The sequence below is a fragment of the Fusarium venenatum genome (assembly GCF_020744135.1).
Source record: "Fusarium venenatum strain MPI-CAGE-CH-0201 chromosome Unknown EDB82scaffold_4, whole genome shotgun sequence".
Lineage (NCBI taxonomy): Eukaryota > Fungi > Ascomycota > Sordariomycetes > Hypocreales > Nectriaceae > Fusarium > Fusarium venenatum.
This window is the reverse complement of record NW_027072132.1, coordinates 7,819,628-7,843,227: the sequence shown is the minus strand read 5'-3', so window position 1 is coordinate 7,843,227 and position 23,600 is coordinate 7,819,628. Positions and strand designations below refer to the sequence as shown.

Genomic DNA, 23,600 nt, shown 5'->3' with positions numbered 1-23,600 from the left:
CATATATAACAATTGTAGTTATTTTATCGGAGTGCATTACCTAGATACACCGAGCGAACATGTAACAACACACCTTCTGGTTCAATTGCTGTAAAACACGAATGTATATCTACCCCGCCATGACAGATCGCGCAAGTGTTCCATTTCAAAAAGTCGCTTCTAATAGCCCTCTGTCCAACGCCAAGTTGATGTTTGATCATTCAGCTCTGATCTTGGTGGATCCGTGAACCTTGCCATGCACACATTGAAGAGCGGACGATGAAGCAGTCAGCAGTCCAGCCGATGCAACAAAAACAACAACACGCTGTATGGCTGAAAGCTGATCCATCATTGGATAGGGATACCTGTGCAATCGAGTGAGAGAAGTTGGGACAAAAGTTCTTATATGCACTTACCAGCCATTTTTGTAGAAACACAATTCAATCCAACACCAGTATACAACAGCAAGAACTGTACTGAGAGACATCATACTTCGAGTAGTAATGGTCGCTCGTGGACTCCACAGAACAAAATCCAAGATCAGCAAAACAGCTGGAACAAGGTGGAAGCCGAGGTCAGGTAACGGATCGATTATAAGATCTTCCGGCATAAGTAACGAGGGGTCATGCATTCTGATGGACCAATATAAGACGGCGATCAGAACCTCAAGAGGGGTTGCAAGGACTGCGATTGCGTCTTTTGCTTCGGAGATGATGCTGCCAGGTGCTAGATCTGCGATGAGACCAAGAGAAAATGTGACTAGAGACAAGGCAAGGCCGACGACAGTCAGAAGCTGGAAGTACCATCCAAAAGAACGCGAATAATTCGAATCCCATGTCGTAAGAAGGTAGAAGCTGAATGTGAAAGATGACATGCCCAGGGCGTGGAACAGAGCCCTGGGGGAGGCGATGGTCGTGGGCATCGTTTTGAGGGTCATCGATGCTGTATCTGCCAATTTTGAATAATGGGAAAAGTTTGAGGATGGGTGCGGATATTCGTCTTCTGTCGGGATGAAGTGGGCAGTCTGGACGTTTGGAGTTTGGCTACCAAGCGGTGCGAGTAAAATAATTATGTACGCACACTCGTAGAAGAAGATATTTTTAGGAGTGGATTTGGGAATTCTCATCTAACAACATCGTATTAAGATATCATAATACCTTAACGTCAGCAGTCTATTGGAGGATAAGCAGAGTGCCCGTGATTTGTCAAATGATTCATTTCATCTTTCCCATGTCCCTTGCAGGTCTTCTTCCAATTGTCCAAGGTGAGACCATAAGGCTTAGCTCTTACATTCAATAAATGACAGGGATCACATGCTGTGGATTGAACAAGCAGATCTAGGAGGTTGGCGGCTAATAGGCTAGTCTCATAGGTCCAGTTAGCGATGTGGCGAAGTGCATGTCTTATGTCGTATTCGCATTATCCACCCGACATTCAGACAAGGCTAATCAGGACTTGACTTTGAATTTTTCAGGTTTGATGACCCGGATAACATCCAGAATGGAGATGTCTTGCCCACAGATGTGTAGCAGTAGCCTGACCCAACAGAAACGAGCAGACCGATCAGTAACTCCTCATAGAAACCTGACTCGAAGGCAATCGTCAAACTTCAATGCCAGCCAAGTGAGAAGTCACTGACATAGCATTGCACCAGAGATCTCAGATGCAGGCTAAGCCACTTGTGAACGTATTCGACATCGTTGTGCATTTCGTCCGCGATCTCCATCAGTCTTCCATGCCGCATTTGGTTGCCTGCACTTAGCTCCTCATATAACCCTTTGGCGCACGATAGATTGTAACGCCTGGGTGGGATCGGATTGTGAGTTAGGGCATAGCCTTGACTGTGATCGCTCCATGGCTCTTGGTTGTTGCTGGGTTGCTGAGGTGTGGGCTCGTCTGGTAGAGGGCGACGGCCGGGTGGATGAGGCATGGCGGAATTTCGAGTTGGGGTACTATTGCGAGAGCCCGCGGGGTTGTTGCCGGCTTGTTGAAATGGATCCTGGTGATGATTGGTATTTTCACGACGTCTTGGATGAATCTGAACGTTGCAACAAACCATCGCGTGAATGCTTTGCGGAACAATGATGTGTAGATGTGTCGATGTACTTGGGAAGACTGATGGCAAAAGTTGACGAAGTTGAAGAGCTTAGATTCATCGACTGCGAGGACGAAGGTTGATGAACTCACAGCACCTGCCGTTCACGCAACAATCTAGGAATGGGTGACCTGACACATCGTGGTAGGTACGATGTCGTAGCCCCAAATCCAGTCAAGGTGGGCCAGCGACCCAGCAAGAGCAACAACTGGAAAGTTGAGGAGTGTCTCTTGCTTAGATGATCGTATTGTCGTTGGACGTGGTGTCACGTGTCACCATTGCTGGAACGGTCCAGAGTTGCAAGCACAACAGTCGATATCCTAAGTCTTAGGGTATAGAAATAAATATCGTAAGATTGTTACTAACTTCGTTCCTTGTGTTTGCTTCCAGCAGCCTTGTTCTGATGCCGTGAGGACGAGGTCTTCAAAATCTACCTACATTGAGGGCACATCTCCAAAACTAGCAGACTCCCACAGCCAGCTATTGACGGCATCAAGATCCAAGTTCAAGGGCGGACAACAGTCTAGCATGTTGGTTATATTGAGTAGTTGGCTTGGCGAGATTCCCTGCTCTCCTTCATGTGCAGCAATAGCCGCTGTCTGGTCCTCATGAGGATGCGCTATAGTCTCTCGCTGGTTTACCAAACGTAGCATATCGTGCAAACGTTCGATCTCTTGACGTCGGAATCGTGCGGGGAGATTACCACCAGCAATCAATGTGTCGAGAATGTTTACTGTCGCCTCGAAGTATGGCTCGCATAAAGCGTCTGGGAATGGCTGCAGAGCAGAAATGAGAGCAAGAACAAATCCGGCTGAGAAGGCGTGATCCAAGTCGAATGGTAGAAACAGTTCTTAGAAAGGTTAGCCTAAATAAATTCCGATACTTTATATGCGGTGACGCCGACCTACCGAGGAGATCCTGGGATTGTAACGTGTCCAGGATGCGGAGAGATTTGTGCGCTGAGTCGTAGCAAGCTTTCAACAAAGCTTTGATAGGCTCGGCAATTTCAAAAGTCGATCTGTTCTCTCTTCTGTCCAGCTCTAGCTTATCTCGGAGGAGACACATAAGAACGGGCCTCGTTGTTAATACGATGCACTGCATAGTGATGTCAGTCGCCCGCTCCAAGAATTCCTGTGAGACGCACCTGGTGGTAACAAAGATTTAGCGTTGCTGACACTCTTGACACTGGACCTTGGCCATCCAGTTTCAAGTCTGGGTATGAGTTCCACTCAGAGGCCAAGGCTGCGAGCTCTTTCAGAATTGTTAGAGTGTTCTTCGGGAACGAGTCATCTAATCTTCCATCAATCCCATACACCGCTGAATCTCTATTAGCTCATCATTCTGACATTGGTAGGTAGGCCACGAACTGTTGAGAACCTTTGCGATAAGCCTCGACAGTTTGATATGCATATCGAGGGCATTCGACTTTCTTGATCCCGAAAGCTGCCCGGGTACCGGAACAGAGATGTCGCTATCGTGAACAGAGCTAGGAGCACCCATCAAGGATGAGAATTTGCGGTCAAGAATGTATAACGTCCACCAAGCATTCCGATATCGCTCGACCTCAATATCATCTGGGAATTCACCGACTATGTCACGGTGAAGACCTTGACTGAGAGCTATCCTCAATCCCAGGCCAAGCTAGAATTCGAAGTCAATGATGAGGCTGAACAGTGTGAGAAGGGAGATGCTCACATATACATAAGCACTATTGCGATGGTCCACAGCCTGAAGATAAAGAGCAAGTCCGCAGCATACCTCAATAGACAGTATTGGATCTTCATACAGTCCGCTAGCATCGGGAAAAAGCTCCATTGCTCGCAAAAAGTACTCGCTACCAGGCGATCCGGCCTTTGACATACCACGAGTAAGAAGCCCCTTGCCCATTGCCATGATAAGGAAGTACTGGATATACCACATCCGATTTTCTGAGTTCAATGGAGGCGGGCCGTCGTTGTACATTGATAAAAGACCTCGCATGAAATGACCTTCGTCGAAAATATGGTAGGTTTGAGCAATGTGGAACTTGACGGTGTTTGTGAGGTAAATCGCGTAGTCTAATGAAGGGAGGCTCTCGATATTGATCGAGGCTCCAGCTTGTCTCATGCGGGGAAGCTCTATGTTGAATGCAACTCCATCGATGTTGAGTGGAACCTCGGGTGATGTTTCTTGGTCAACATACTGTACATCTCAGCTTCCGTCAAGGTGATATGCTAGAAACGGAACTAACCTGTCGAATCATGACCATGACATGGCGACTATATGCCCAAGTAGATGAAGGTCCAAGAAAGCCTACGTTGATTAGTTCTCAGAGTTAAGTGGTTTCTTGGAATGAGCTTGCGTTTTCTCCCTTGTATGTCAACCACGAATTTGGACGAGGGTGTCACTAGAGGGTTTGTCATTTGAGGCAGTGCATCGTCAGCAGTTAAATCCGACTCAGGTTCTACGACCTGCGCATCTGAACAAAGTAGTAAGCCCGGGGTTCAAAGTATCGAGTTGAAATTTGAAAACTGTTTGCCTGAGTTACCTGATGGCCTTGGAGTCTTCTTGGCTGGCCCTTGCATTTCGTCCAATTCCTCCGCTTTTCGTTTCAACTCGTTAAGAAGGCTACAAGATAGTTCAACGGATGGAGAACCAAGGTTTTTTGCTTGTAATGGGACTCACTTCTCAGATACTAACACCTTGCGGTCATCTTGATCGAAAACACATTCGGTCGAACGGCGAATGCAATTGATGCAAGGACAGGTACCTGAGCAACGGACTTTGCGCTCACGACATTGCAGACAGCTTTAACCATAGGCCAAATATTAATTTTCTCTGATACTGGCAGCCACCATCGTACAATCGTCTGACTTGTCAAGGATGTAAGGGGGACTACTAACGCGACATTGGACCGCCTTGACTGTTTGTGTGAGGCGCTATCGCCGGCTCTGGAACGCATCTGCAAAGCGGTGAGTGGCGCGTAGAATGTAATGTATCGAATAAAACAGCCGTGGGTCAAGTATCTGGTAACGTTGAATACTGTCTGCTTCTGTGCAAAATTTAATATGGAGGAAAAGAGATAAACTTCCACCACTACACCAGGACTATGGAGAGTATCCATTTACACTTACCCTAATAGGCTTAGCTATACTCAAACCCCGCAGAACCAGCGAGCTGTTACCGGTCTCGGGGAACCTGTACGGGGTGGTATCCAAGAAACGTCATCCGGACACGGTTTATTCATGGACTTGCTGCTAGTACCAGAAACGAACGCCGCTGGAGGAATAGGAGATAAATCTTAGTAAGGCAGTTTATGCAACTTAGGCTCTACTCTTGGTTCATTTATTTTTATACCGTAAAGCTCAAAAGCCTCATTGCTATGTGTCCACTACCCCGATACTATAAGATGCTGCGTCTATTTCCTTCCGATTCCTCCATTGAATCCATTTGTCTTGTTTTCAGGCGCTGATGAGGAAGTATTCTCAACAGCCTCGACACCGGCCAAGCATTTCGCAGCACCACCTGCGATCAAACCCGAATCCTGCTGGCATAACAAAAATCGTACACCTAGCGTCTGAATGGCCCAGTCATGGATGTCTGGTTGATCGTAGATACCTGCGAGGCCCATGACTTTCCCATGTTTCTTGCACGCTTCACTTATGAGAGTGAGAACATGACGAAATGTATCGTGGCGAAACTCTCCAGGAATACCTAACTCTATGGCTAAATCATTGGATCCGACAAGAACCACGTCGACACCTTCGACAGCAGCAATCTCGTCCACGTTGTCAACTGCAGTTGCGTTTTCGATCATAACAAATACGGTTGAACCTGAAGCATTGGTATCGCGGATCACTTCGGTTTGGGGGAACGTTTTGAGAGATAGGAGAGGTAACTGCCCCGTCATAGATCGGCACCCTTTAGGCGGGTATTTAGAGATTGATACCGCGTCCTTTGCTTCCTCTGAAGAAACATGGGATTAGCAAATAATGAATTCGGGTAGAATTATTTCAACGTACTAGCATTTGTTACATGGGGAAAGATCACACCCATGGCGCCTCCGTCGAGAACTTTCTGGACAAAGCCATTCCCACATTGATGTGGTACTCGGACGAATGGTGTAATGCCCGTGTTCAGGCCTGTGATGCATAAATTGCTCGCATCGCTGAGTGAGAGCGTGGAATGTTCCAAGTCGATGAAGAGACTATCAAAACGAGCATTTCTAGCTAGTTGAACAACTTGAGGATTTGTGACAAGCCGTACTCCAAGAGCCTATAATGTCGAAGGTTAAGTCAGTGACTTGAATGTTGAGATGTAGGGCGACGCTAATGAACCTCGTCCTACAGGAGAACGCGGCTTGAGCTTACCTTGCATAGCTGTCCAGCGGTAAATTTCGCAATGAGATTATTCGGGCAGGCAAACATTTTGAGTGGGCACTGATAATTGTTCTTTTGAGAAAGTTAAGTTGAACTTAAAGATATTCATATACAGGATGTACTTGTATAAGTGGTAAGCGTCGCGGGATTTATTCAGGTTACAGCTACTCTTGTTGAAGCCAAGCTCGGTGGCCTCCACCGAGCCGAGTTGAAGATGTCAATTTACTGCTCGGTATGTCCCCCCGAACTATCATTTTGGAAGTACCAGTACCCCTACAGCATAACTCGGCCTCTGCGCCCGCAGCTTATGTTTAGTTTTGGCCAAAACATTTTAATTGAAGTGCTCTTTTCCTGAAGGAATCGAAATAACTCCATGTTCGTTCATCATCAATCTTAATCCCGTTTGTTCATCGTACACAATTGCCAATTGATCCAAGATGTTTGAATCATTCCAACAGGGTCCTCCCGACCCCATGTTCTTTCTCAAGAATGTGGCAGATCAAGACTCATCACCGGAGAAAGCTGATCTTGGTGTTGGTATCTATCGAAACGAAAGTGGCCACTACAGTGAGCTCGAAGCTGTTGCACAGGTATGTCCCAGGGAAAACAGGCTTGGGTAACACGGGACAACAAGCGCTAACTTGTCTGGCGAACTTCAGGCCAAGCTCGTATTAGCTGAGAATAATCCCGGCCACGATGTGAGTTTTTGTGAAATGCCTGATACGTTGACCAATTATTTAAAAACCGATAACCCAGTATGAAATCACGACAGGCAATGGACAATTCTTAAACCACGCTGCGAATCTCTTGTTTGGAAAAGAATGTCAAAGATTGAAATCTGGGCATGTAAGCTTCGACTAAATAACTAGCAACCACACTTTGCTCATGCCAATCAGGTCGCATCAGTGCAAACCATCTCCGGCACAGGCGCAAACCACATCGCTGCTTTGGCGCTGAGTCAATCTGTCTCACCTCGCCCGCAGGTTTACGTTGGTACCCCAACTTGGGGGAACTACAAGCCCATCTTTGAACTGGTTGGAATGGAAGTCATCGAATATTCCTACCTCGACCCTAAAACGCGTTGCATAGATTTCGCCTCTATCTTATCGGCAGCTCACTCAGCCCCATCGCGGAGCGTGTTCATTCTACAAGCTTGTTGCCATAACCCTACAGGCGCCGATCTGGCGAAAGAACAATGGCAAGAGCTTGCCCTGGTCATGAAACAACATAATCACTTTGCATTTTTTGACATTGCTTACCAGGGTCTGGGCAATGGCATCGTTGAAGATGCCTATCCAATCCGCTTGTTTGCTGACCTTGAATTTGAGATGTTTGTTTGCCAATCCTTCTCAAAAAACTTTGCTTTGTACGGGGAACGCTGTGGTGTACTTCACGCTGTGTGCCCCAGCGGAGAAACAGCAGCGAATGTCCATGACCGACTACGCTGTTTGATCCGATGGGAATTCTCGTCCTCACCTGCCTACGGCAGTCGGTTGGTCAGTATTGTTCTTGAATCGGATCATCTTACTGGCGATTGGTGAGTCACACGCTTGCCAGAACGCGAGTTGTTTAAACATGGAATAACAATCTCGCGCTTTTATAGGTTTAAGGAGCTCTCCCATATGCAACAGAGACTGAAGAATTTACGGAAGCAACTTCACTACAACTTGGTGGAGGTTTTCAAGGTAGGTGAAGGCTTCGATACTGTTTGTCACTATCGTTTACTAACTCCTTGTAGACACCAGGGAATTGGGAGCACATACTGATGGAAACTGGACTATTCTCGTAAGACCCACCTCGTATTGAAAGTGTTACAAGTTCTAATCACTACATACAGCTACCTCAATCTTACGCCTCAACAGTGTCAGTCTCTCATCGACGATCACCACATCTACCTCCCACCGAACGGTCGAACTAATATTTCGGGACTGAATCAAAGCAATATCGTAAAGGTGGCTAAGGCTTTAGATCATGTTGTAAGATTGAGATTCGATAAGGAAGTGCGGTCCAGGGGAAGTCTTGAAGCGCACAAATTGTGATTCAAACTGGTAAAATGCTTGTTCGATTGAAAGGGTCACATGTTGTTGGTCAGCTGTTAGTATAGCTACAATGGACTCTATAAATTGAGAATTGGGATTCAATTCATTACAACTGATATGCATGTGCATACACCAAAAATGGAGTAAATAGACGTGTGATGAAATGCGCAGAACTTGGGACTTGGGTGGCTTCAGGATACAATGTCATGCAATACCTACTCGACACGAAAACACCAGCCTTGAGATCAACGACACACATAGATAGGCATGTTATTGTAAGGAGCCGATAGAATATAAAGCTAGAGTAGGAACATTCATGCAACCGAGGGAGCCAACAGAAGTAAGGAGCTTGGTAACTGGTTGAAAGCTACAACAACTGGTGCCCGAGATTGTTGCACGCACAGGCAGAGCCGAATACTCTTTCTGTTCTGCCACGTGTTGAACATTCTCTCGGAGGCCCATCTAGAGGCCGATCATGACCGTTGTAGGTAATCACTCGCTGCCAATGTTTGAGTTACCGAGGATAAGACTGCCAAGTGATAGTGTCTCGGGCAGCCACACCGAGGAAGCAGAAAGATCATCTCGGCATGTGGGGCCAGATAAGCAACGGGTTATCATAGCGGTAAAAAGATAGTGAGAATGGGGTAATGGGGTAATCGTCTTTAATAAGTGGAGTTTGTTTTGAGTCCCCAAGATTAAATTTGTAGAGATACCGTACATTTCCACGAAATTGCACGATCGTAGCGTCAAACCTAAGCACGCCTCCATATCATGCCGTGCTAATCACTTCCGTTTACCAACTAGGCTTAACAATAAAGGGCTAAGCCACTGGGAAATTGTCAGATAGCTACCTCACCTTACCTATCTATACCCCGCTGTATCAAGACGCCGTCGTTATTCAATTTCATGGAAATGTACGGTATTCGACTTCTTTTACTATGGATTGGCCAGTAAGAGTTTGGCTAGAAACTCGCTATCGGAGTTCTTGCAGATGTCAAATGTCTCTCAAATGTAACGATAAGACAAAGTAGTCTAGAACTATGGGACAAAGATTAATCTTGGTATCTCGGTCTGGGGAACCGAGTCTAGCAGGATAAGCATTGGCTAGCAGTTCCCCTTAGCGTGACCATTGACGTAGACGAGTTAAACTGATAAAAAGCAAGATCTGTCACCAAAGTCATAAGTGCTCAAGGCACTCTATCAATACTTCCAACTCGTTTCATTTCATTTTCCTTTGGACAGTCACTATGGTAGAGCTACACCAGGAAGAAAAGACCGAAGACATCGGCCGAGTCGGCTCTAATACGCCTGGGGAGATAGATCATGTCAATGACCTTCGACGAGACTTCAAGCCGCGCCATGTCTTCATGTTCTCCATAGCTTGCGCCATTGGAACCGGGCTAGTGATCGGAACTGGCGGTGCATTATCGAGGGGGGGGCCTGGTAGTCTCTTGATTGCGTATATCCTGGTTGGATGTACAGTTTTCTTCGTCATGACAGCCATTGGTGAGATGGCAACGTTCCTACCCATGAACAAAGGTTTCGGAGGTTATGCAACTCGCATGGTCGACCCTGCCTTTGGGTAAGTTATGCTGACCATAAGCATAATTCATGCCTCCGTTAACTTCGACCTTAGATTCGCGACAGGTTGGAACTACGTTCTCAAGTACATCGTGGCTACACCGACAAACCTTACAGCTGCTGGTCTTGTCCTGCAATTCTGGAGACCAGACCTCAATGTGACCATCTGGATTACGGTTTTCGGAGTTGTCATCGTGACCATAAATGTGAGTCTTGCTAACTTGCACACAATCAACAGAGCTGACAATCCTTTAGGTCTTGCACGTAAACAGCTTTGGCGAAACAGAATTCTGGCTCGGTTGCGCTAAGGTTCTTATCATGACTGTTTTGATCCTTAGCACCCTCGTTGTTGCGTTGGGCGGTGGACCAAACCACGATCGATCCGGTTTCCGATACTGGCGGGACCCTGGAGCATTTGCGGAATATCTACTCGAAGGCTCATTGGGAAGATTTCTTGGATTCTGGGCTTGCTGCTGCCAGGCCTGTTTCGGATTTACTGTATGCACTGATACTTCAACTCAGTGTCCATAATTACTAACTCATTATCAGGGCACCGAGGTTGTCGGTATGACCTTTGGCGAGACTCCGAACCCACGCAAGAACGTGCCGCGAGCTGTAAAGCAAACGTTCTGGAGAATTGCCTGTTTCTATATTATTGGTGTCTTGGTGCTTGGAATGGCTGTTCCGTATGATAACGAACAGCTTATTGGGGCCACAAAACAGGCTACCAGTGGCGGTGAGGAACCTTGCATGTCATTCCATACCGAGGCGATGCTAACATAATGCTTTAGCTGCATCTCCCTTCGTCGTTTCGGTCAGCCTCGCTGGAGTCCATGTTTTCGCGGATGTCATCAACGGCTGTCTATTGGTGTTCACACTCAGTGCTGCAAGCTCAGGTACACAACCGCGATGGCCCTGGTGGGAATTCCTTACTAATGCTTGCAGATATCTATTGCGCATCCAGGTCACTCTACGGCCTTGCTAAAGATGGCCAGGCACCTCGCTTGTTTGCCAAGGTTCGCGAAAATGGAAATCCCATATATACAGTTGGCTTTGCTTCCGTGTTCATCGCCATGGGATACTTGAACGCCAGCAAATCTTCATCAGCAGTGTTTGGCTATTTTGTTAGTCTCGTGACGGTGTTTGCCGTGCTCAATTGGGTCGCTGTTCTAATCACCCACATCCGATTCCGCCAGGCTTTGAAGGCCCAAGGAATTGCGATCACCGAATTGCCATACGTTGGGTTTCTCCAGCCTTACGGCTCATACTTCTCCCTGACCGTTTCACTTTTGGTCATCATTTTCAATGGTAAGTAGATCCATCAAGCTTGCGATATCGAAACTGACAACTGCTTCTAGGTTATGACGCTTTTATTCCATACTTTAAACCAGAGACGTTCGTGCTCAAGTACCTTGGCACATTGATCTTTGTCGTTAATGTTTGCTGGTGGAAAATTAGACATAAGACAACTTTCTGGCGAGTAACAGATATAGATCTTTTCACTGGTAGACGTGAGTGAGATGAGTGGTTTGCATGGCAATTAAATAGTATATTTCAGCATGATTCACTTGAACAGTTTGAAGCCCAACCGTAACGTCCTTTAGAAAACGGGATTTTTAGGGTAGATGTCGTGTGCCTAAATCTCATTGACGGCTTAAACGTTGTGTAAGCCGAATATAGATATTATCAAAGCCTGACAAAGCATCAAACAGTTCAGGTACTGTGGTCTAGTTGGTTATGACATCTCGTTAACACCGAGAAGGTCCCCGGTTCGAGCCCGGGCAGAACCTCATTTTTTGTTTGTTTTTGCTGCTACGGATCAGTGGATATAGTGTATAACAGAGCGAGTTTGTTGGACTGATTCAATCTAGGACTAGGGCACAGATGCTTTTGATCCTGGAATGCTGTGGCCGTTTCACTCCCTTGCTTTGCCTCTTACCTCACATCATTATTGGCTTGAATTACGCGGTGCTATCCCGATTAAGCCAGCCAACCTCGCCAACCCCGCACACACACAACCCGCATTGAACACCTGGATCTCGAGACAAATACACTTTGTAATACTTACTGGAAGAAACTAATACTAGAACATAGATAACTCTTGCGTTGGGCTTGATTGGAACAAACTCTCTCCTATGCCCAGGCTGGTAAGTGGTTATGTTAGTAGGATCTCTGCTGAACTGCAATGCCCACTATGGCAAGGCAAACTCCTGGAGGAATTGCTTCTGTTGATTGAAGTAAGCTCGGCGGTTACCTACCTGGTTTGCCCAATAATCACCCCTGTTCAGCAAAGCCTTGTTGGCTCGAAGGATCAGGTGTCATTTCATTTTTGTTGCAAAGGTCGCGTCAGCTAATTATTTCTCCCTTTGTCATTCTCACTCGAGCCGATCACGCATTTGCCCGTTAATAATTATCACTGTCAGCAACATGACAACACAGGTTCCTGACCTTACAACAACCTTCACGCCCGCCAAAGCATGCTTCCAGTATTACAAGTATAGATATACAGGCGATGAACTTACATGTCTGTCAGGCGGCACCGGTGCGCCCAGTGTTTGCACCTATATGCAATTGGGTCCCTCATCAAGTGACGCCGACTGCTTTCCAAGCAGCTTAGAACTCAGTTCAACCTTTTACTACTCACCCGGTATATGTCCCAGTGGATTCGAGGTGGCGTGTAGTTCAACAGTCGGGGGCGAGACGAGAGCGACGTGTTGTCCAAGGTACGAAGCCAAGGGCTGTTCACATGATCGGTCATGCTGACTGTGATCCAGTTCATTTAGTTGTCAAAAAGAGACGGGTTGGCCATGGTACAGCACTGATCTTTGCACAATCGTGATACCAAGGACGGTTGAAGTGATAGTTTCTGACTCAGTTGTCGGAGGAGACTGGGAAAGGACCACAGTCAACGGAGCTGCTGCCAATGCTATTGGTATTCCCATCCGATGGCGTTCCTCCGATTTTGCGTCCACCACGGCTGGGACCACGACCTCTTCAACCGGCAGCGCAACTGAAACGATTTCTTCTTCAACAGCCACTTCATCGAGTGATTCTTCGTCGGGTAATGGGGGATTGAGCACTGGAGCTAAGGCAGGAATTGGAGCTGGCGTTGGAGTTGCAGCTCTTGCTGGACTTGCTGTATTAGGCTGGTTTGTGCTTCGGGCGAGGAGGGCTAAGCAGGCACATGCAGCCGCTGCGGTTGGGGAAATGGAGGCTAAGGAACCTCAGGTGCACGTGCAACAGCACCCATGGGAGCTTGATGGTCACGAAACTATGACCCCAGCGGAGCTACCATCGGAAAGTGTGAGTCGTGTTGTGTACAAATGAGAGACGTAGTGCCGGGAAAAATTAATATTATACCCTATAATTCTACTAATATCAACCATTATGGAACCGTGCATCCTCGAGGAAACCTAACTTTGACACTGATCTAGAACGGAACAACTATAGAGCTTCTTTGTCAAGATGAGCCTCCGATCAGTGATGTGTCTTTACAATCTTGTTTATATACTATGTAGAAGATATGGTATGCTACGGCTCTACGCGAGAGGCGAAATTCCAACAGGTGGAGTTGCACCACTCATTTTGGGTTATGGTCCTCTTGGGCCAGGTATCAACGCCACTGTTACGCAACATTCGCAGCCTGATTTTGATAGAATACATCCATTACTACAGTTGCTGCAGTTGGCCCTGGATCCTCTCAGCCTAGTCCTATTCTTAGGATGGTGGCTTTCAGCTCGTTGTAGATCTTGAGGTATGTGCAGCCAATCCCAAGCTTTACCTCGGAGTCTTGCGACCTCCTGAACAGCAAACAAGCCAAGACAACGTCCAGCCACTTTTATTTATTATTAGATTCTGCTTGTATATATACATACGCAGCCGAAAAAACTGAGCGCAGGTTATGTATGTTTTTCCACCTACATCCACATCTTAAAAATGCTCCGTGGAAAAATTAGTACCGGCTGGCGAGTCGTCGCCATTCTCAACACTATTGTTGTCTTCCTATTCGCCATTCTTGGTACTTTTCTCGTCTTTTGGGGTTCCAGAAAATTCTAGAGGTCTCCGCAAACATTTCATTTTCTTTGAAGGAAACTGTGAGACAAGCAAGACTATTAATACATGGCTACATCTACTACTTAACGCTTGCTCAACAGGCGTACTCGCATCGTCCAATTTCTTAATGCAGCTCCTTAGCTCTCCAACGAGATCCGAGGTTGATAGGGCACACAAAGCCAGTCGGGCGCTTAAGATTGGTGTTCAGTCACTCCGAAACGCCTTTTGGACGTCAAAAGTCAAGTTCATATGCTGGATTCTGTTTTTCGTCAGCTCGTTTCCGCTTCATCTGTTCTTCAATAGTGCTATTTTTTCAACGGCGTATATGAGAGCTGATTGGCACCTTAATGTGGCCTCCGAAGGGTTTGTCGAAGGGCACCGTTCCGGGGGTCGGGGGCTACGTTATGGCCTCCAGAACATGGATCGGACGGATATGGATCACCAGGAAATCGAAAAGAATACTTAAAATCATCGAGCAACACATCGGAGAAGATCAAATATACCTCTAGACACGCGAAGGATTGGAATAAGATGGATGTGAGTAATTATGTCTTTTGCAATCCTCGTATTGCTTTTGGGGATGTAAGTTTTGATGGTGGTTGAATCCCAGAACATTACCCTCATGGCCGAGAATCGTACACTTGGTTGGGAAAGAGATAATTTACCCAATTCTCTCTGGTTTGCTGCTGATTGCAAGATCAGTGTGAGCCCTCAACAAATGCGAGCAGGACAATGCCGCCAGACCTGTGGTATGGCTGTGGGACTGGAGGACATCAATTCCAAATCGGTACGATCTAGCGCAGTCCCGTCTACTTACTTACATAATGGATTTCTCTCTCATCGCAAACACAAATCTCACGCTTAAGTACTTCCTTGCCAAGACAATCCCGCAGAACTGCAAAGTTGGTGTTTCTAATCAACTGCTTCTGATCGTCGTCGTCTTGATTGCCGTCAAGGGATTGCTTTGCGTTGTTGTCTTATTCATCTTGCCAAAAGATCAGCCTCTTGTTGTTTTAGGCGATGCGATTGGGTCTTTTATCCAGTTTCCAGACCAATTCACAGTTGATAGATGCCTATTGGACAGAGACATTGAGGAAGCCATGGGAGCTGGTTATCAATTTGCAATGACAGCTGCACCAGCGCGTCAAAGTTGGATGTCTGCTATAGAACCGAAAACCTGGACCAAGACCTATGCAGTAATGTCCATGAATGTTATTCTGCTAGCTGGAGGGTTCATCGCGGCTCAAAGAAACACGCCCATCGTCGGACAAAGTATGTTACAGAGCATGAGCAATGGGATCTTATCTGTCTCTCAAGCATCAGCAGGAAAGATCGTCGACTTCGTTCTCAGGGCGAATCTGCCGCAACTCCTTCTCTCAGTCACTTATTTCATGTATAACAACATCTACACTTATCTCTGCACGGAGAAAGAGTGGAATTCATTTTGCGGAGATTACCAGCCGCTCCAGGTATCCCAGCCCAAGGGCAAGCAACGGTCAACATACCGGCTGCAACTGCCCTATCGTTACAGTATCACCTTGATAGTTGTTAGCATATTTATGCACAGGCTAGTCTCTAACGCTATCTATGTATTTCTTGCCGAGGGAGGTAAGTTGTTTTGACATTGGTGTTTACTGCGCCGAGTCCTGACTTCTTTCGTGTATAGACTATTATGAACTTGGCCGACTGGCTAAAGGATCTCCGGCACTTGATGCAGATCTTTCGGGGTCAGGCCTGAGTAAAGGCGCTTGTATCGGTGTTGGATACTCAACTCTGACGATATTAATTCTTCTAATAACCTCCATTATCCTCCCCATTTTTCCAACTCTATTGAGACGGAGAAAGGCGAAGACGCCGATGCCCCTTGCAGAAGCGAGTTCTGTGGTCATTTCTGCAGCTTGTCATGTTCCTATCATAGACGGCAGCATTATGTGTGGCGTTCAAGAAAGGAATTTGCGAAAGGACCAGTTTGTGGCGATAAAAGATAGAGAGAACGCCATTTGTTTGAGCGAAATACCAGGAACCAACGAAAGGCAAGAATTGCTAGTATTGGCGGATAGCCATATTTCAGAAATCGAACAAGGATCATGCTCCGATCTGTCTCGTCTCGAGAATGGTCCAACTCTAGATGGAGAGAGTTTCCTACGCGAGGTTACACAAAACCCGGTCCGCTGGGGCGTGGTCAAGACATCGGCCTCCTGGAAATTGAAGCATGCAAACACAAGCAGTTCAAATGATACCGTCGGGCACTTTAGTTTTGGCACGGAACTCCATGAAGTCAAAGATCCAGTCCCTGGGCAGTGGTATATATAGCGGACTACACGTTGAAAGACGAGATCTGCGTCGTTGAAGGGCCAGCTTTAGATAATGGGATAGAAGAAACTCAACACCAGTATACTTCCAATTTCCTATATCATGTCACATATCATCAGCTTATCCTGTGCAAGCCATTCATGTTTACCAATGCGGGTTATCCAGTTGTACGCTGTAGCTGGGTCCGTGTCGATTTACCTTGATGTCCGGTATCAACGATTGGTTCGTAGTAGCATAGATAGATACATATTACGCTCCTGATTATTGGATAACAAATCGATGCTTCTCTTTTCTCGTAAGTTAATCTATGAGGCTGACTGTCGGCCCATCCGCTTAAGCCATTGTTCCAAATCAAATTCCCCGTCGCTAAGATCCCGAGGGTTACCAACGAACATAAAAACATGACCATAGTCCTCCGCAGGCTCTTGCCCATCAGTGTACTGGATGAGGCATGGCGCAGTTTGGTAGCTGTTTGTTTCGTATTCAGCTAGCCTTTTTGCATTGTCAACAGACTGCACGCAGTAGACTCGACCACTAACTTCGGCACCTTGCGGCCCGTCTTGCATAGCAGGATATTGTCCCCAGAGTTTGCGAGAATAGCCTTCAATTTTGGCGGACCGCAGCTCAGGCTCTTTCTCCAGTCCAAGGACATCAGCCAACATCTTTGGATCCATCAATGTTCCGTATACAAAGTACGGCCCTGTGGGTGGCTCAAAGAGGTCCCTTTGGACTGGCGGGTTGGGAGCCTGGTAAAACCAATCTTCTGGCGCACTCCTGACCTTCAACACAAAGGGAGATTCTCTTGACTGGCTCCTGCGGACTGTAGGTGGTAATGGAGGAGCAGGTGGGGGTGGACAAGGCGTGTCGTCGGCCATTTTACATAAAGTACACTGTAAGTATTAGCGACGTCCACTGATACACATATCCCGCATATTTGGGGAGCCGGTCCGACCACATTCTTACCCTGAATATATGGAGATTCTGTTTGTGTGCGTAGAGCCATTTATTGAGAGGAAGATGGTAAGTGTTAGTGATGATTAATGTGCGTATGAATGAACAATGAATTGCTCTTGGCTTGCATCATCCCATTTAGCAATCAATACTGCCGCTCAATACCGCCTAGAATGCTCCTTGTTTCATGATCAAAGCGGTTACAAGCGCGCGGATTAAATACCGATCGAATCACAGACTGATATTGGCTATATGTCTCCACTGAATTCTAAAAATAAATACTGACAAGAAGTGATAATCACATCAGATGGAAATCAGAGTAGGAAATATCCAAGTATTTAATTTGGAATCACCTAATTATAGAGCATAACTACTTCAGAAGCGCTTATGTACTCTTCATGATGTTTCGGTAGGCGCTTTCTACTGGAAAGAAAATTACACAGAGATATATATAATTGGGAACTCTCCTGTAAGTATTCATTCAGATTCCATCTATATACATTGTATAAGTTAGTCAATTTTCCAATTGAAAGTACTGCTAGATTGTGTCACCAATATGGGCCTTTTCAACCGATCTCCAGCTCCTCCACCCCCAGCTCCTCCTCCTCCTCCTCCTCCACAACCACTAGGTCAACGTGGCGTTGCACAGAAGAAAGGTAGGTTACACACCTTGTAATTGGCGTTTATGCAATTATTTATCATACTAACTGACAATGACTTATAGCAACACAACCTGCGGCACATCAATATCCTCAGGGCAGCTTTGGTATCGGTGTCGAAACAGAGTTCCTTCTCGAACCTCGCAGAAAGGAATTAAACGGACACACGATTCGTGAAGCTTCTATCAACGCAGCAGCGGCGTATAATGCCTTCCTCTTAGCTCAAGGCCAAAAGTCTGATCATCCGGCCATGCACAATGCTATAGACCAATCCTATCGTGGTGTCAAATTTGCCGAGTGGTCTCTTGACTCGGACTCAACAATCGAAACGCCAGATAGGAATAAAGCACCATGTGAGTTGTCCCAGAGGCCGAACTGTATTTAAACATTGCTTATAATATACATCAATAGGGGGTCTTGAGAATATATCACCCATCTTTCGCAGTTACGAAAATTCAGCATGGCGTGAGCACATTGATACTATGTGGCGTTTCCTTACAACCAACTACAGAATTAGCGCCAATTCAAGCTGTGGCACACATGTTCATCTTTCACGTGCAGGTGGTTTCACCCTGGATGAACTTAAGAGAGTCTGTCAGTGCATTATTCATTTTGAGCCAGCTTTCGAGGGAATCTTGCCAAGAGACAGACTGTCAAATGAATACGCCAGGAGTAATTGGCTCGATAACCCAAATTTTGGCCACAGAAATCTTAGTAGGAAGGAGAGCATCGATATCATCCAAAACGCATCGTCAATGAGGGAGCTCGTTCTGTTGATGAATCCCGACCATGACAAGATGTTTGGCTGGAATTTTCTCTACCTGCTCAACAGCCCTTATGGTACAATCGAATTTCGAAGAGGTGCAGCAAGCATCAGCTCTAGCGATGTCTTTATGTGGATTGAGATTGCAATGTCGTTTGTGGAGGCATCAATCCGAGGAGGTAGGCGTGAGAATCTAGCCAAAGTCCCTGCAACGGTTGGGGGTCTTAAATGGTTTATTGGGGCTGCAAGGCTGCCCGATGGAGTCCCAGGCTTATATGACTCGCGTTACTTGAAGAGGCTGTTCTCAAATATCCCTGATGGAGCATTTAGGCAACCAGTCCCACTTGGTAAACTTTCACCAGCCAAGTTAGCCAAACTGAAGAATAAGAAACAGGAGGATAAGAGTAAAACAGTAATCCTCTCCAAGATGGCACAGGAGCCGTATTGGAATTAGGAAGCATAGAGTGCTTGAATTATATCTGTATATAGCTTGAATTGTATTGGTAGGAGTACAACTGAATTATTAAATTATATTAAATTTGTATGAGACTTTCCTAATTACCCATTTATATAAACACCTCTCTTGAGATAGCCTTCCACATCATGGAGTGGCATATACCCAAATAGATCAACGAACTTCTTCAAGCATTTACTCCTTCTCAAAATATGTCCAGGTTTCGTGCTAATGCCCGTGCGAGCAGCCTGGTGATCCAACTTGTTTCTTCCAAGAACCATAAGTGGCCCTTCGCACGTCAACATACTAGTGACGAAGTTGAGGGCGATATCTTCGCAGTTGAAACTCTCGTCCACGAAATCACGAATGGTAGTCATGATGTCGTCCTCCGAGTGGTAGTATTCTAAGTACGAGATGTGTGTGAAAGCCAGACCTGTCAAAATCATACTGTAAGTCTCCTGACCCTTGCAGTCGAAGCTGTACAAGGGAGTTTCGGTGACGTTGTTTACGGCCCGACAGCGCGCAAAAGCTCCTGTCAAACGATGCATGCCCGCGCGCCTCCATTGTTGGAAGACGTACTCAAGATCTCCCGTCGTCTTGTAGTTCCAATCATCATCAGAGAGAAGAATTCCTTGGGTCCTGTAGTAGGGATCAGGAAGGAATTTCTGGTTCAGGCTGTTCTTTTCAGATCTGCGATAGCGAACGAGAACGCCGTGTTCACTCATGAAGTCCGCCGGAGGTTCAACGTTTATTTCATTCCAAACGACGACAATCTCGTACAGCGATGGTACTTTGTTTTCGATAAGATGCTGAATAGTCTTTTTCAGCTGCGTAGGCCTCTTGTAGGTTTGAATGGCAATTCTGTGCGAAGTTAGCCTGCGCTCTAGTAAGGGTTATAAACGGCAACATACGTAAACATATCCTCCATTAGGTCGCTGGTTCTGTTGACAGCGTCGTTCCAGATAGTCATGTTGGCGACCTCATCCCGTTTTCCGCAACTTCTTTCTGCTTCTTGATACGTCGAGATATTGCGGATCTCAGCAAATTGGGGCTCTTCAACTATCTCTTCGATCACCTCTTCTTTCTGGAGTCCTTGGTCGGATCCATAGACGGAAGCAAAGATGAGGAAGAGAATGAAGCTCAATGTAGAAATAACCAGAATTGTCCACTTCTTTTTGGGGTTTTGATTTTGGTTGATCTGATAAGCTGAGGCGTCGGAGAATGTCTCAATGGGCATGAGTTTCATCTCTTCCTCTCTACTTAGCCGAGACGTTGAACTTGACGAACCATCGTCGCTGCATGTCTCAGCCATCTTGTGTTGCTGCAGAGAAATGACGACAGTCTGAGACAATTGAGTGGCTGCAGGAGGTTGCTGGCAGAGATTGGATGGCCGCTGTGAATCAAACGTCCGTGGAGTGATTCATATGATTGTCAAGTCGGACGTGTAGCGCCGGCCTCCTCTGTATATTAAATTGTCATGTCAGTCGGCAATTGCGAAGCAGCCATGGCTTAAGCAAAAGGGGGGCAGTTTTTGTTCTTTTCCATTACTCCGTCTAGACCACGGCGGCGACCCCTTTATTCTAGCGCTAGATAGATCCACAGTCGCTTTCGAAGGCGTTTACAGTTCTAGTGGGATAAAATCTCAGCTCCTCCGTTCTAGCCAAGCTAACGACAAACAGTTGAGTAGATCCGGGGCCAACATCAATAGCTAACGGGGCAAATGTCATCTTCAAAGGTCCACCATATAGTCAGGGGATCCTCACAGCTGAACACATCAGATTTGCTATGTCGTTTTGCTTTGAATTATCCACATCATTTCTGTAGTGCGTGGGCTATTGTGACAAGTGCACTTCCCAACTACCTGGTGCCACAAGTACGCTTGCTGGCTCGAAACTGCGCTATAACAGACTATTGAAAGACTATAGTTTGGATCCATAGTGACCTGATCCGTCGCTCGTAGTTTTCAATTGGCTTGAAATAAAGCGATTGACTCGCTAAAACGTTTCTGAAAACTAAGCTTTCCTAGCCTGTACTAGCAAAGAGATGCCACGCTGTTAGTCGCTTCTCCGATGTTCAAATTAATAACAGATCAAATGCTTGTTTGTCAAAATGAAAGCCTTGAAGGAAAATGGAAAGCTGAAAATTCATTAAAAAAACGCCAATAGTCTAAAGTAAATAGCTGTTGGTAGGTAAACTACACTATTGAGCCCCATGAGTCAGTGCAGGGGGTAGTTACCTCCGTTGCGATTCTTTTCACAACAGATTCCCGGAAATGACCCAGGTACCAGACCAATCTAGAACAGAATACAGGGGTAACTCGTAAAAATGTTTGCGCGGTAGCTTGTTTTGGTTGTCTTTCTCCTGAGAAAGCTTGAGGTTGGTGGAATACTCTGAGGTTCTGTTCAAATGCCAATGTTCTTCGTATAATTCTAAACCATCTTGCAAACTTCTTCCAGATCTTTATCCCAACTCTTCCGCCTTTGCCACTTGATATTCTTTGCTATGATTCTGACATTTCCTTCCTCTTCCCAATAACCGATTGAACACAGATCCAGATGGTATCCTATACGCCCTTACCATTGTCGTCACCAGGCCTCGGCCAAAGGGACACGCCATCATCACTCAAAGTTGGTCTTTATATGACGTGAGAAATATCATCCATTTTTGGACGCTACATAATTACTGATTCTACTAGCGCGTGGATTGTCTCATCGAATATCACTATTCTATTTAATAAATGGCTCCTTGATACAGCTGGGTTCAGTATGTCTGCATCTTTCTTGTATCTGAGACATTGTAACTAATGATTCTTTAGAATACCGTAATAAAACCTGAAACCACACTGATGGAATAATTCGCTAACAATAGTTCTTGACAGCTATCTTACTCGTGACGTGGCATCTCGTCTTTGCCACTGTCATCACCCAAATATTGGCCCGCACAACGACTTACCTCGACAGCCGTCATGAACTTCCAAATAGCTGGGACTTTTACCTCACCACAGTTCTACCCATCGGCATTGTGTCATCTGGGTCGCTAGTTGCATCCAACTTCGTCTACCTGTACTTGTCGGTGGCGGTTATTCAGATGCTAAAGGCGGCGTCGCCCGTTTCAGTCATGCTTGTTTCATGGCTATTCGGCGTCATGGATCCAACTATCGGAAAGATTGCCAACATTCTTGTGATTGCGATGGGCGTTGCAGTCGCAAGTGCTGGCATGATCGAGTTCTCCGTAATTGGTTTTATCTTCCAAATGGGTGGACTTGCATTTGAGGCTGTGAGAGTTGTTATGACACAGGTCATGCTCAATGGAGAGGGCTTGAAGATGGATGCCATGGTCGGCCTCTACTACTACGCCCCTGTTGTCGCCATCTTGAACCTTCTTGTGGCGCTCATAATTGAAGTACCACACTTTGATGTGGCCGACTTTCACCGAGTTGGATTTCCCACGCTATTCTTGAACGCAGCCGTTGCGTTTACACTCAATTTTACCAGCATGGTTCTTGTAAGTACAAATCCGTTACCAGGATGTCCGTTACTAATTATGAACAGATTGGTAAAACCTCGGGTCTCGTTATGTCTCTGTCAGGCATATTCAAGAACATCTTGCTTGTTATTTGCTCAGTTCTGATCTGGCATGTAACGATCACACCTATACAATTGCTTGGCTACAGTATCACCCTTTGTGCTCTTGTCTACTATGCGTTTGGCCAGGAGAGAATCTTCGAGGCCTACTTGTCTCTTATAAACTGGTCGTCGGGTGTAGCAAGAGAATTGGCCTCTAAAAATGATCGATCAATATGGTCTCGAAAAGTCTTGCTGGTATTATTGGGCGTTATGGTGATTTTCATATCAGGCATAACATTTGTCACTCTCAATAGAACGCAATTACCTTAATATAAACAATAGTCCTGGCGACTTAACTTTAGAATCAACCACAAAACCTTATTTTCTGCTCTCACTGTCGGACTTTATGCAAACCCTGCCTATATTGGCTGCCTTGACAGAATTCTATATCAGACATGACGGATAACACAGTTTCATAAACTGGTATTGAGGCTTCAAACTGACACGAAGTCCAAAGCGAGTTTCTGAGATCGCCAAACGTAGGGTTATAACAGACGAATGCTAATGCAACCACGTTCAAATGGCCGTTACACATGCTAGCGCCCGGAAAGTGAATTAGTTTCGAAAGGTAATGCTATATGAAATAATGTAAGATGCAGTTTGAGCACATACGACCAAAGGTAGTGGAAAATACGGGATCCCGTCCGCTCTCCCATAGTCAAGCCACTAACCGGCGGATTAGTAGTTGGGTCGGTGACGACCAGCGAATCCCCGCTGTTGTATGTTCAT

General features: G+C 46.1%; 11 protein-coding genes and 1 non-coding gene across 12 annotated transcripts; 7 read left to right on the top strand and 5 right to left on the bottom strand.

Annotated features, from left to right (window-relative positions):
- Positions 1-88: 88 nt before the first annotated feature.
- EDB82DRAFT_518586 (FAR-17a/AIG1-like protein) lies at positions 89-925 on the bottom strand. Its single transcript, XM_025726007.2, has 2 exons — positions 396-925; positions 89-344 (listed from the first exon to the last, which is right to left on the bottom strand). Exons 1-2 carry the CDS (start codon positions 914-916, stop codon positions 197-199), a joined length of 669 nt encoding a protein of 222 aa, XP_025594549.2. The 5' UTR covers positions 917-925; the 3' UTR covers positions 89-196.
- Positions 926-2,273: 1,348 nt separating this feature from the next.
- EDB82DRAFT_357590 (uncharacterized protein) lies at positions 2,274-4,658 on the bottom strand. The gene is made up of 7 exons (XM_065607553.1): positions 4,416-4,658; positions 4,305-4,366; positions 3,770-4,255; positions 3,442-3,715; positions 3,219-3,391; positions 2,983-3,169; positions 2,274-2,924 (listed from the first exon to the last, which is right to left on the bottom strand). Exons 1-7 carry the CDS (start codon positions 4,474-4,476, stop codon positions 2,509-2,511), a joined length of 1,659 nt encoding a protein of 552 aa, XP_065463648.1. The 5' UTR covers positions 4,477-4,658; the 3' UTR covers positions 2,274-2,508.
- Positions 4,659-5,468: 810 nt separating this feature from the next.
- EDB82DRAFT_563304 (Pyruvate/Phosphoenolpyruvate kinase-like domain-containing protein) lies at positions 5,469-6,480 on the bottom strand (the record flags this gene model as incomplete). Its single annotated transcript, XM_025726004.2, has 3 exons — positions 5,469-6,019; positions 6,076-6,328; positions 6,424-6,480. The coding sequence occupies 3 exons, from the start codon at positions 6,478-6,480 to the stop codon at positions 5,472-5,474; spliced, it is 858 nt and encodes a 285-aa protein (XP_025594546.1).
- A 383-nt stretch (positions 6,481-6,863) lies between these two features.
- Positions 6,864-8,640, top strand: EDB82DRAFT_563301 (pyridoxal phosphate-dependent transferase). The gene is made up of 7 exons (XM_025726003.2): positions 6,864-7,022; positions 7,092-7,130; positions 7,189-7,278; positions 7,329-7,969; positions 8,036-8,117; positions 8,171-8,217; positions 8,270-8,640. Exons 1-7 carry the CDS (start codon positions 6,870-6,872, stop codon positions 8,469-8,471), a joined length of 1,254 nt encoding a protein of 417 aa, XP_025594545.1. The 5' UTR covers positions 6,864-6,869; the 3' UTR covers positions 8,472-8,640.
- A 1,078-nt stretch (positions 8,641-9,718) lies between these two features.
- EDB82DRAFT_548928 (amino acid permease/ SLC12A domain-containing protein) lies at positions 9,719-11,571 on the top strand (the record flags this gene model as incomplete). The annotated part of the gene is made up of 6 exons (XM_065609533.1): positions 9,719-10,053; positions 10,108-10,258; positions 10,308-10,550; positions 10,602-10,788; positions 10,935-11,360; positions 11,411-11,571. 6 exons carry the CDS (start codon positions 9,719-9,721, stop codon positions 11,569-11,571), a joined length of 1,503 nt encoding a protein of 500 aa, XP_065463647.1.
- Positions 11,572-11,768: 197 nt separating this feature from the next.
- Positions 11,769-11,842, top strand: EDB82DRAFT_t273. Its single transcript has one exon. It is a non-coding gene; the product is annotated as a tRNA-Val (tRNA).
- Positions 11,843-12,029: 187 nt separating this feature from the next.
- EDB82DRAFT_518576 (uncharacterized protein) lies at positions 12,030-13,445 on the top strand. The gene is made up of 2 exons (XM_025726001.2): positions 12,030-12,775; positions 12,827-13,445. The coding sequence occupies exons 1-2, from the start codon at positions 12,480-12,482 to the stop codon at positions 13,377-13,379; spliced, it is 849 nt and encodes a 282-aa protein (XP_025594543.1). The 5' UTR covers positions 12,030-12,479; the 3' UTR covers positions 13,380-13,445.
- Positions 13,446-14,652: 1,207 nt separating this feature from the next.
- On the top strand, positions 14,653-16,418 carry EDB82DRAFT_563292 (uncharacterized protein; the record flags this gene model as incomplete). Its single annotated transcript, XM_065609778.1, has 5 exons — positions 14,653-14,687; positions 14,808-14,892; positions 14,999-15,377; positions 15,423-15,713; positions 15,772-16,418. 5 exons carry the CDS (start codon positions 14,653-14,655, stop codon positions 16,416-16,418), a joined length of 1,437 nt encoding a protein of 478 aa, XP_065463646.1.
- Positions 16,419-16,605: 187 nt separating this feature from the next.
- EDB82DRAFT_518574 (uncharacterized protein) lies at positions 16,606-17,463 on the bottom strand. Its single transcript, XM_025725996.2, has one exon. The coding sequence runs from the start codon at positions 17,291-17,293 to the stop codon at positions 16,724-16,726; it is 570 nt and encodes a 189-aa protein (XP_025594540.1). The 5' UTR covers positions 17,294-17,463; the 3' UTR covers positions 16,606-16,723.
- Positions 17,464-17,909: 446 nt separating this feature from the next.
- EDB82DRAFT_580899 (putative amidoligase enzyme-domain-containing protein) lies at positions 17,910-19,387 on the top strand. Its single transcript, XM_025725995.2, has 3 exons — positions 17,910-18,025; positions 18,094-18,381; positions 18,440-19,387. The coding sequence occupies exons 1-3, from the start codon at positions 17,926-17,928 to the stop codon at positions 19,243-19,245; spliced, it is 1,194 nt and encodes a 397-aa protein (XP_025594539.1). The 5' UTR covers positions 17,910-17,925; the 3' UTR covers positions 19,246-19,387.
- On the bottom strand, positions 19,350-20,557 carry EDB82DRAFT_481755 (glycosyl transferase family 64 domain-containing protein; the record flags this gene model as incomplete). The annotated part of the gene is made up of 2 exons (XM_025725994.1): positions 19,350-20,106; positions 20,157-20,557. 2 exons carry the CDS (start codon positions 20,555-20,557, stop codon positions 19,350-19,352), a joined length of 1,158 nt encoding a protein of 385 aa, XP_025594538.1.
- Positions 20,558-21,800: 1,243 nt separating this feature from the next.
- Positions 21,801-23,141, top strand: EDB82DRAFT_481754 (triose-phosphate transporter family-domain-containing protein; the record flags this gene model as incomplete). Its single annotated transcript, XM_025725993.1, has 4 exons — positions 21,801-21,889; positions 21,941-22,008; positions 22,124-22,749; positions 22,797-23,141. The coding sequence occupies 4 exons, from the start codon at positions 21,801-21,803 to the stop codon at positions 23,139-23,141; spliced, it is 1,128 nt and encodes a 375-aa protein (XP_025594537.1).
- Between the last annotated feature and the right edge of the window lie 459 nt (positions 23,142-23,600).

Bases quoted from the DNA above. Each gene is read 5' to 3' on its own strand.
- EDB82DRAFT_518586 (XM_025726007.2), bottom strand. From the start codon at position 916: ATGACCCTCAAAACGATGCCCACGACCATCGCCTCCCCCAGGGCTCTG. The intron at 345-395 runs GTAAGTGCATAT...TCGATTGCACAG, and splicing joins TGTTTCTACAAAAATGGCTG to GTATCCCTATCCAATGATGG.
- EDB82DRAFT_357590 (XM_065607553.1), bottom strand. From the start codon at position 4,476: ATGACAAACCCTCTAGTGACACCCTCGTCCAAATTCGTGGTTGACATA. The intron at 4,367-4,415 runs GCAAGCTCATTC...TAATCAACGTAG, and splicing joins TGACATACAAGGGAGAAAAC to GCTTTCTTGGACCTTCATCT. The intron at 2,925-2,982 runs GTAGGTCGGCGT...AACCTTTCTAAG, and splicing joins ACAATCCCAGGATCTCCTCG to AACTGTTTCTACCATTCGAC.
- EDB82DRAFT_563301 (XM_025726003.2), top strand. From the start codon at position 6,870: ATGTTTGAATCATTCCAACAGGGTCCTCCCGACCCCATGTTCTTTCTC. The intron at 7,279-7,328 runs GTAAGCTTCGAC...CATGCCAATCAG, and splicing joins AAAGATTGAAATCTGGGCAT to GTCGCATCAGTGCAAACCAT. The intron at 8,218-8,269 runs GTAAGACCCACC...CACTACATACAG, and splicing joins ATGGAAACTGGACTATTCTC to CTACCTCAATCTTACGCCTC.
- EDB82DRAFT_518576 (XM_025726001.2), top strand. From the start codon at position 12,480: ATGACAACACAGGTTCCTGACCTTACAACAACCTTCACGCCCGCCAAA. The intron at 12,776-12,826 runs GTACGAAGCCAA...ACTGTGATCCAG, and splicing joins AGAGCGACGTGTTGTCCAAG to TTCATTTAGTTGTCAAAAAG.
- EDB82DRAFT_518574 (XM_025725996.2), bottom strand. From the start codon at position 17,293: ATGGCCGACGACACGCCTTGTCCACCCCCACCTGCTCCTCCATTACCA.
- EDB82DRAFT_580899 (XM_025725995.2), top strand. From the start codon at position 17,926: ATGGGCCTTTTCAACCGATCTCCAGCTCCTCCACCCCCAGCTCCTCCT. The intron at 18,026-18,093 runs GTAGGTTACACA...AATGACTTATAG, and splicing joins TGGCGTTGCACAGAAGAAAG to CAACACAACCTGCGGCACAT. The intron at 18,382-18,439 runs GTGAGTTGTCCC...ATACATCAATAG, and splicing joins AGATAGGAATAAAGCACCAT to GGGGTCTTGAGAATATATCA.